The sequence below is a fragment of the Nipponia nippon genome, unplaced genomic scaffold, assembly GCF_047370975.1.
Source record: "Nipponia nippon isolate SJK-2023a ecotype South Korea unplaced genomic scaffold, ASM4737097v1 scaffold_47, whole genome shotgun sequence".
In the NCBI taxonomy this organism is placed as follows: Eukaryota; Metazoa; Chordata; class Aves; order Pelecaniformes; family Threskiornithidae; genus Nipponia; species Nipponia nippon.
The window spans coordinates 196698-206229 of record NW_028262366.1 but is presented as its reverse complement, the minus strand read 5'-3'; the positions used below and the strand labels follow the sequence as shown (position 1 = coordinate 206229).

Sequence of the window (9532 nt, the reverse complement as noted above, 5' to 3'; positions counted from 1 at the left end):
CCAGTAAGACCCACCCCAGTGCTCCCAGTAAGGCCCAGTGGCCAGGAGGGGCTGCGGGAGGGGGCGGGGCTTGGGAGAAGAGTGGGGTTACAAAGGGGGCGTGGCCTAGCGGGGGGAGGGGCACACGTGGCAGCCGCCCCTCCCCCCCCGTATGTTGACGAAGGACCCGAGCGGTGCCGCTGCCCCTCCCCCCCCCCCCCCCCCCCCGTTAAGCGACAGCTTTTAAAAAAAAAAATACATTTAATTCCGTTTTGCGGGGGGGGAGGGGGGGGGGGGGCGGGGTGGGGGGGGGGGGGGGGGGGGGGGGGGGGGGGGGGGGGCGCCACAGGCACCGGGGGGGGCGGAGGGCGGGGGGGGGGGGGGGCGTGCAGTGCGTCGCCTCGAAGTTCTGCAGGTGCTTCTGGGCCTGGGGGGGGGGGGGAGGGGCGCAAAGGGGGAGGGGCAGAGGGGGGGAGGGGCGTCAGGGCACCCAGCTGCCCCACTGCCCCCCCCCCCACCCTTGCCGGCCCCTCCCCGACCCCCTCCCCCACCCTTGCCGGCCCCCCCCCCCCCGCAGGGGACCCGGGGTGGGGGAGGGGCGGGGTGGGGGAGGGGCTCACCAGGAAGAGCGCCAGCTGCCGCCGCCCCGCGGGCGCCATGTCCTCGCCTGGGGGGGAGGGGCGGGGGAAGGGTCAAACGGGGAGGGGCCGGTGGTGGCCACACCCCCCCCAGCCACACCCAGTCTCCGATTGGCTGAGGCATCAGCAACCTGTTTGCCATTGGCCAACGCCCCCCCCCCCAGCCAATCCCCTGCCTTTGTGTCGGCCGTCGGCCAATTGCATCCCCTGGCCAGGACACGCCCGCCCTCCCATTGGCTGAGCCCCACCCAATGCTCCCATTGGCTGCCCCATACAATCCCAGTCTCCCCATTGGCCAGCCCTCATGCTCCCGGCTCCCCATTGGCCGCCCCCCGCCCCCCGGCTCCCCATTGGCCGCTCCCAGTGCTCCCCGGCTCCCCATTGGCCGCGCCCCGCCCCCCGGCTCCCCATTGGCCGCCCCCCGGCTCCCCATTGGCTACTCCCAGTGCTCCCCGGCCCCCCATTGGCCGCGCCCCGCCCCCCGGCTCCCCATTGGCCACTCCCAGTGCTCCCCGGCTCCCCATTGGCCGCGCCCCGCCCCCCGGCTCCCCATTGGCCACTCCCAGTGCTCCCGGGCTCCCCATTGGCTGCGCCCCGCCCCCCGGCTCCCCATTGGCCGCGCCCCGCCCCCCGGCTCCCCATTGGCCACTCCCAGTGCTCCCCGGCTCCCCATTGGCCGCGCCTGCGCCCCGGCTCCCCATTGGCCGCGCCCCGCCCCCCGGCTCCCCATTGGCCGCTCCCAGTGCTCCCGGGCTCCCCATTGGCTGCGCCCCGCCCCCCGGCTCCCCATTGGCTCACCCAGGCTCCAGGGGAAGGGGGGGTCGCGGTCGCCGGCGAAGGCCTCCAGCGCCGAGCGGCACCAGCCCTCGTCCACGGGGCAGCGCTGGGCCACCGCGCCTGCGGGCCCGGGCCTGGGTCTGCCACCGCCCCTCCCCCACCGCCCCTCCCCCACCCCGGGCCCCCAAGCCCCACCCCCCTCCCCCCAGCCCCTCCCCCACCCCCCTTCCCCTCCCCCCACCGGGGTCCCTGGCAAAGTGGGGCTGGGGGGGGGGGGCGGGGGCTCGGGGGGCCCCCCCCCGGCGGTGGGGGGGGGGGGGGGGGGGGTGGGGCTGCCCGGAGCCGGTGGGGGAGGGGCGGGGGGCGGGGCCTCTCTTACTCTCCTGGGCGGGGGTGGCGGCCTCCAGCCACTCGCGGACGATCCCCACCCCCTCCTCCGCCATGATCTTGGGGTACCTGGGGGGGGGGGAGGGGTCAGAGCCCCCTGGAGCCCCCCCCCAGCCCCACCCCCCACCAGGACCCCCAAACCCACCCGAGACCCCCCCACCCCACCCCCCTCCCCGGGACCCCCCAAGCCCCCAGGCCCCCCCCCCAGCCCCTCCCGGAGCCCCCCAATGCACCCCGGGACCCCCAAACCCCTCCCCAGGGCCCCCCCAAGCCCCTGGGCTCCCCCAAGCGCCCCCCAGACCCCCCTAAGCCCCCCGGACCCCCCCCCCCCCCCCCACTTCACCGGTGCTGCAGCAGCTTCAGCAGGAGGTCGTTGCCCCGGTTGGAGGCGATGTCGTCGGGGACCCTGGGGGGGGGGGGGGGGGGACACGGTCACGGGGGGGGGGCGACCCCACATCTGGGGGGTCCCCGACATCTGGGGGTCCCGGGGGGGCTCACGTGGTGGTGATGATCTCGTCCCTCGTCCTCCTCACCAGCAGCACCGGCCCCTGGTACCTGGGGGGGCGGGGGGAGACATAAAACTGGGGGGCGCAGGCGGCGGGAGCCCCCGGGGGGGTCCGGGGGGGTCCCCGAAAGGGTCCCGGCCGTGGGGGGGTCCCCCGGTACCGGCAGAGCTGCTCGGCGTTGTTGAGGTTCAGGTGCTCCCTCACCGTCCGGGTCACCAGCTCCCCTGCGGGGGGGCAGCGGGGGGTCCTGGGGGGGGGGGGGGGGGCGGGGGGTCCCGGGGGGGGGGGGGTTGGGGGTCCCGGGGGTTTTGGGGCTCCAAGGGGGGATTGGGGGTCCTGGGGGAGGGGTTTTTGGGGGGGCTCGGGGGGGCTTGTGGGGGGTTTGGGGGGTCCTGGGGGGGGCTTGGGAGGGTCCCAGGGGGATTAGGGGGAGGTTGGGGGTCCCAGGGGGGTTTGGGGGGCCCAGGGGGGTTTGGGGAGGGTTTGGGGGTCCCAGGGGGGTTTAGGGGGTTCTGGAGGGGATTGGGGGGGTCCCTGGGGGGCTCAGGGCGGGGGGGGGGGAGTTGGGGTCCCGGGGCAGATTGGGGGTCCCAGGGGAGAGGTTTCGGGGGGCCCGGGGGGTTGGGGGGGCCGGGGAGGGGTTTGGGGGCCCCGAGGGGGGATTGGGGGGTCCCTGAGGGGGTTGGGGGGGTTCGGGGGGGTCCCGGGGGGGGGTTGGGGGCCCCGGGGGGGAGGGGCACTCACGCCAGCTGCGGGGCAGCACCTTCAGGGCCAGGGGCACCAGGTCGTCGAAGGAGGCGTCCAGCACCAGCGCCCCGACGTCGGGGTAGGCCATGGCCGCCCAGGTGGCTGCGGGGGCGCGGGCTGGCGGCGGCGGCGGCACCCCTGTGCCCCCCCCGGCCCCGCAGAGCCCCCGCCCGCCCCCGGGACCCCCCGCTCGGAACCGGAGCCCCCAGTGCCCCCCAGTCTGAACCAGACCCCCCCAGTGCCCCCCAGTCTGAACCAAACTCCCCCAGTGCCCCCCAGTCTGAACCAGACCCCCCCAGTGCCCCCCAGTCTGAACCAAACTCCCCCAGTGCCCCCCAGTCTGAACCAGGCCTCTGCAGTGTCTCCCAGTCTGAACCAAACCCCCCCAGTGCCTCCCAGTCTGAACCAGACTCCCCCAGTGCCCCCAGTCTGAACCAGACCCCCCAGTGCCCCCCAGTCTGAACCAGACCCCCCAGTGCCCCCCAGTCTGAACTGGACCTCCCCAGTGCCCCCACTCTGAACCAGGCCTCCCCAGTGCCCCCCAGTCTGAACCGGACCGCCCAGTACCCCCAGTCTGAACCGAACCCCCCAGTGCCCCCCAGTCTGAACCAGTTTCCCCAGTGCCCCCCAGTCTGAGCCGGACCCCCCAGTACCCCCCTTAGTGTGAACTGGCCCTCCCAGTACTCCCAGTGCCTCCCCAACAACTCCCAGTGCCTCCCAGTGTCCCCCCAGTGCCTCCCAACACCCCCAGTTCCTATCCCAGTACCCCCCACACCTCCCAGTACCCCCCCAGTGCCATCCCAGTGCCCCCAGTGCTTCTCCCAGTGCCCTGAACTCCCTCCCAGTGCCTCCCAGTACTTCCCGTGCCCCCCCAGTGCCCTCCCAGTACCTCCCAGTGCCTCCCAGTGCCCTGAAACCCCTCCTGGTGCCTTCAACCCTTTTCACAGTGCTTCTCAGTGTTCCCAGTGCTTCTTCCAGGGCCTCCCAGTGCCTCCCAGTGCTCCCCCAGTGCCCTGAACTCCCTCCTAGTGCCTCCCAGTGCCCCCCCATGCCCTGAACACCCTCCCAGTGCCCTGAAGCACCTCCCAGTGCCCTCAACCACTTTTCCCAGTGCTCCCAGTGCTTCCCAGCGCTCCCAGTGCTTCTCCCAGTGCCCTCAACCCTTTTTGCAGTGCTTCCCAGTACTCCCAGTGCTTCTCCCAGTACCTCCCAGTGCCCCCGCCGTGCCCTGAACCCCCTCCCAGTGCCTCCCAGTGCCCCCCCCGTGCCCTGAACCCCCTCCCAGTGCCTCCCAGTGCCCCCCCCGTGCCCTGAACCCCCTCCCAGTGCTCCCCCCGTGCCCTGAACCCCCTTCCAGTGCCTCCCAGTGCCCCCCCAGTACCGGTGAAGCCGCCGATGGACCAGGCGTAGAGGACGATGTCGCGGGGGGGGAAGCGCAGGCGCTGCAGCGCGTAGCGCATCACCACGTCCATGGCGTTGGCCTCGCTCTGCGGCAGCGGCACCCCCTGCCGACGGACGGACGGACGGACGTGGTCGGGGGGGGCCCCCCAAACCCGGGGTCCCCCCCAAACCCGGGGGGGGGGCGGGGACTCACGGTGCTGCCGGCGAAGCCGGGGTGGTTCCAGCCCAGGACGGAGTAACCGGCTGCGGGGGAGGGGAATTGGGGGGGGGTCACCCCCGTCCCGGGGATGGATCGGCCCGGGGACCCCCCAAAAGGGGGCGGAGCCAACCAGGGACCCCCCCAAAGCAGAGACCCCCCCAAAAGGGGACGGACCCCCCAGGGCCCCCGAAAGCGAAGCCCCCCAAAGGCGAAGCCCTGGCCGCCGCCCCCCAGCGAAGGCAGGCGCTGGCCCGGGGCCCCCCCAAAATCCCCCCCCCCCCGCCCCGGGCTGGGCCCCTCCATGGGGCACTGGGGGGGGGGGCCCCCATCTGGGGGGCTGGGGGGGCCCTCTGTGGGGCTGGGGGGGGTCTGGTGGGCTGGGGGGGGGGCTGGGGGTCCCAGGGGGCTCTGGGGGTTCCTCCGTGGGGCTGGGGGGATCTGGGGGCCTGGGGGGGCCTGGGGGTCCCAGGGGGCTCTGGGGGTTCCTCCGTGGGGCTGGGGGGGATCTGTGGGGCTGGGGGTCCCTGGGGGGCCCTCTGTGGGGCTGGGGGGATCTGGGGGCCTGGGGGGCCCTCTGTGGGGCTGGGGGGGCCTGGGGGTCCCAGGGGACTCTGGGGGTCCCTCCGTGGGGCTGGGGGGATCTGGGGGGCTGGGGGGCCCTCTGTGGGGCTGGGGGGGGCCTGGGGGTGCCAGGGGGCTCTGGGGGTCCCTCCATGGGGCTGGGGGGTCCCTGGGGGGTCCCTCCGTGGGGCTGGGGGGGTCCCTACCCTCCAGGGGGGTGGAGAGGCACCCGACCTCGTAGAACCCCGCGTTGCCCTCGCAGCAAATGACCTGGGGGGGGGCGGGGACGACACAAATGAGGGGGGGGGGCGGGGGGAGGGGTGACAGCCCCCGCCCCCCCCCCGCCCCTCCCCCGCTCACCAGGGTCCTGCCGCGGGGGTCGGGGCCCTGCCGCCGGTCGACGAACATGGTGTCGATCTCGTTGCCGTCGCAGGCCAGCAGCTTGGCGCGCTGCCCCCCGCACTGGGGGGGGGGGGGGATCGGGCGGGGTCAGGGCGGGGCTCGGGGGGGGCGGGGCTTAAGGGGCGGGGCTTAGGGGGCGGGGCCTCACCTCCTCCACCAGCCGCGCCTGCCCCTGCAGCAGGACGGGCAGCAGCGCCTTCTGCAGCAGCCGGACCGAGCCCGGGAACAGCATCCGCCGGCCCAGGGTGTGCGCCAGCAGCAGGCTGGGGGCGGGGTCAGCCCGGGCCACGCCCACCCGAGGGGCGGGGCCGGGGGCAGCCCCGCCCGGGGTAGCCACGCCCACGGGGGGGGTGGGAGGGGGGCAGGGCCGTAGTGCGGGGCTCCTCCCACATTGCCCAGGGGTGGGGCCTGGGGCTCCACCCACCTCCCTGGGGGCGGGGTCAGGGCCTGGGGCTCCACCCACAAGCCCTGGGGGCAGGGGCAGGGACTCCACCGACCTCCCTCATGGGCGGGGTTAGGTGCATGGCTCCACCCCCATCCCTTGGGGGGCAGTGCCATGAGTAAAAAGCTCCACCCCCTCCCTTGACTGACAGCCCTCAGCTAATAAGCCCCACCCCCATCCCTTTAGCAGAACCAGGGCTCAGAGGCTCCACCCCCTCCCTTGGGGGCGCGGCCAAGGGCTCCACCCCTGCCCCGCCATCGGCCCATCCCCTCCCCCCCCCCCCCCCCCCCTCCCCCCCCAGCCCCACCCCCCCAAGGCCCCGCCCCGGTAGGCCCCACCCCCCGAGGCCCCGCCCACCTGACCAGCTGGCAGGGCAGCTTCCACAGGGCCCCCAGGACGCCGCGGGCGGCGCCGCGCTGCCGGGGCGGGGGGCGGAGCAGGGGCACGTCCCGGGAGCCCCCCCTGCGGGCGGGGGTCAGTGGGGGGCCCCGGGGGGTTTGGGGGGTCCCGAGGCGCTTGGGGGGTCCCCAGGGGGTCTGGGGGTTCCCTGGGGGGTCTCCAGGGGGTCTGGGGGTGCCCAGGGGGTTTTGGGGGGTCCCTGGGGTTTGGGGGGTCCCCAGGGCCTTGGGGCATCCCCAGGGGGGTTTCGGGGGTCCCCAGGGGATCCAGGGGGGTCCCCAGGGGCTTGGGGGTCCCCAGGGGGGTCTGCAAGGGGTTTGGGGGATCCCCAGGGAGACTGGGGGATCCCCAGGCGGTTTGGGGGGTACCCAGGGGATCTGGGGGGTCCTCAAGAGCTTGGGGGTCCCCGGGGGGGCTGGGGGGTCACCAGGGGATTTTGGGGGTCCCCGGGGGTTTTGGGGGGTCACCAGGGGATTTTAGGGGGTCCCCGGGGGGTCCCCGGGGGTTTTGGGGGGTCCCCGGGGGTCTGGGGGCTCACCAGGGGGGGCCGGCGCTGTCCCAGCGGAAGTCGACGGGCCAGCTGCGGAAGTCGAAGGTGTAGTGGGCCAGTTTGCGCTACGGGGGGGGGGGGGGGGGGGGGAGAGAGGGGGAAAGCGGGGTGAGGCCCCCCCCAAATCACCCTGGGGGGGTCCCCAACAGCCTGGGGGGGTCCCCAAGGCTCTGGGGGGGGGTCCCAAGCACCCCAGGAGGGTCTTCAGTACCCTTGGGGGGGTCCCTGACACCCCAAAAGGGTCCCCAGCACCTCTGGGGGGGTCCCTGACACCCCAAAAGGGTCCCCAGCACCCTTGGGGGGGTCCCTGACACCCTGGGGGGGTCCCTGACACCCTGGGGGGCCCCCACCCACCTTGACCTCGGGGGTGCCCAGGCGGTGGCTGTCCTCCAGCACCGAGATGAACTCCACGTACTGGGGGTTGCTCCAGCGGCCGATCCCTGGGCGGGGGCGGGGCAGAGATGGGGCACGGGGGGGGGGAGGGGGGGCCGGGAGGACGCGCGGGGGGGGACGCGCGGGTGCCCCCCGCCCCCGCCGGGGCTCACCTCGCAGGCAGGCCACCCCCGCCAGCAGCAGCACCACGGTGGCGGCGCAGTGGGAGAGCGGCACCACCCGCGACATCGTCAGCAGCCCTGGGGGGGGGGGAGGGGGGGGGGAAACGGGGTCAGGGACCCCCCCGTGGGCGGCACCGGCCCCCCCAGCCCGACCTTGACCCCCCAGCCCGACCTTGACCCCCCCAGCCTCCCCCAAAGCCCCCAGCCCCCCCACAACCAGCCCCATTCCCCCCCAAACCAGCCCCATGTCCCCCCCAACCAACCCCAGCCCCCCCATGAGCCCCACCCCCCAAGCCCCGCCCCCATCAGCCCCGCCCCCCAAGCCCCGCCCCCGGCCCCACCTTTGCGGTACAGGTAGAAGAAGGCCAAGGGCGAGGCGTAGTAGGAGATGGACCAGAGCACCGAGGCCTGCGGGAGCCCCCCCCGCGCCGGGGGGGCCACAGTAAATGGGGGGGGGCACCGGGTCCATGGGGGGGGGCACGGGGCCCATGGGGGGGTCTGGGGGTCCATGGGGGGGCCCGGACCAGGGGGGCCCACAGTAATGGGGGGGGGGCACAGGGTCCATGGGGGGGTCTGGGGTCATGGGGGGGTCCCCGGGTCCGTGGGGGGGCCCACAATAAATGGGGGGGGGGCACAGGGTCCATGGGGGGTCTGGGGTCATGGGGGGGGTCTGAGGGTCTCGGGGGGGGGCCCGGACCGGGGGGCACAGGGTCCATGGGGGGGTCTGGGGTCATGGGGGGGTCCCCGGGTCCGTGGGGGGCCCACAATAAATGGGGGGGGGGCACAGGGTCCATGGGGGGGTCTGGGGTCATGGGGGGGGTCCCCGGGTCTGTGGGGGGCCCACAATAAATGGGGGGGGGGCACAGGGTCCATGGCGGGGGTCTGGGGTCATGGGGGGGGGTCTGAGGGTCTCGGGGGGGGGGGCCCGGACCAGGGGGGCCCACAGTAATGGGGGGGGGACACAGGGTCCATGGGGGGGTCTGGGGTCATGGGGGGGCCCACAGTAAATGGGGGGGGGGGGGGGCACAGGGTCCATGGGGGGTCTGGGGTCATGGGGGGGGGTCCCCGGGTCCGTGGGGGGGCCACAGTAAATGGGGGGGGGGCACAGGGTCCATGGGGGTCCCTGGGGTCATGGGGGGCGGGGTCTGGGGGTCACCGGGTCTGCGGGGGGTCTTGGAGTCTGTAAAGGGGGGTCTCTGGGCTCGTGGGGGGTCTGGGGTCCCTGGGTCCGGGGGGTGTGGAGGGGTCCCCAGGTCCGTGAGGGGGGTCCCGGGGTCCTTGCGGGGGTCCAGGGCCCCTGGGGGGGTCCCGGGGTCCATTGGGGGGCTGGGGGAGGGGGGGGGGGGGCACGGGACGGGGACCCCCGGGGCTCCGGGCCGGGCCCCCCGCTCTCACCAGCGCCAGGACGCTGTCCGTGTGCTTCTCCAGCCCCCGCGGCTGGTAGTACGAGTCCTGCGGGGCGGGGGGCACGGCCGCGGCCACGGCGCGGCCCGGTTGTTCCCCCCCTCAGCCCCCCCGCCATTTTGCCGCCATCCCCAAACCCCCCCCCCCCCCCACCGCCGCCGCCGCCGCCCCGGGGCTCACCCAGGCCGGTTCCCCCCGGCCGCCCCCGGCTCCCGCTCCCGCCGCCGGCCCCGACCCGGCCCCGCGGGGCCGATGGACGCGGTAGAGCCGCGGGCCCAGGACGCAGCTCAGCAGCTTCGCCATGGCGGCGGCGGCGGCGGCGGCCGGAAGCGGAGCGGGAAGGCGGGGGGCGGGACTTCCGCCCGCGCTACGGCGGCCGCCGAGGGGCGGGACCAAGAGGGGAGACGCCCCGCCTACGGGCGGAGGCGCGCGCGCTGCCATGGCAACGGGGAGCGGGGCGTTGCCATGGGGATGGCACGTGGCCGGGGGGAAGGGGGGGGTTAAAACCTCCCCCAAAATCAGCCGGAATGGCCCCAAAACGCCCCAAACCGGCCCCAAAAGGCCCCAAACCACCTCAAATTGCCCC

The 9532-nt window shown here is 75.4% G+C and overlaps 1 protein-coding gene across 1 annotated transcript; it reads right to left on the bottom strand.

Annotated features, from left to right (window-relative positions):
* Positions 1-87: 87 nt before the first annotated feature.
* ABHD16A (abhydrolase domain containing 16A, phospholipase) lies at positions 88-9264 on the bottom strand. Its single transcript, XM_087729806.1, has 21 exons — positions 9127-9264; positions 8938-8994; positions 7884-7950; positions 7534-7620; positions 7343-7428; positions 6977-7053; positions 6397-6501; positions 5746-5860; positions 5556-5657; positions 5402-5465; positions 4629-4678; positions 4416-4539; positions 3032-3136; positions 2448-2511; positions 2280-2336; positions 2125-2187; positions 1774-1850; positions 1416-1514; positions 600-646; positions 239-406; positions 88-105 (listed from the first exon to the last, which is right to left on the bottom strand). The coding sequence occupies exons 1-21, from the start codon at positions 9247-9249 to the stop codon at positions 88-90; spliced, it is 1755 nt and encodes a 584-aa protein (XP_087585932.1). The 5' UTR covers positions 9250-9264.
* Between the last annotated feature and the right edge of the window lie 268 nt (positions 9265-9532).

What these genes read in the sequence shown, in the direction of transcription:
- ABHD16A (XM_087729806.1), bottom strand. Translation starts at nt 9,249, where the DNA reads ATGGCGAAGCTGCTGAGCTGCGTCCTGGGCCCGCGGCTCTACCGCGTC. An exon ending in TGGGCACCCCCGAGGTCAAG is followed by an intron (nt 7,054 to 7,342) that starts GTGGGTGGGGGC and finishes CCCCCCCCGTAG; the next exon opens with CGCAAACTGGCCCACTACAC. An exon ending in GGTGCTGCCCCGCAGCTGGC is followed by an intron (nt 2,512 to 3,031) that starts GTGAGTGCCCCT and finishes GCCCCCCCGCAG; the next exon opens with GGGAGCTGGTGACCCGGACG.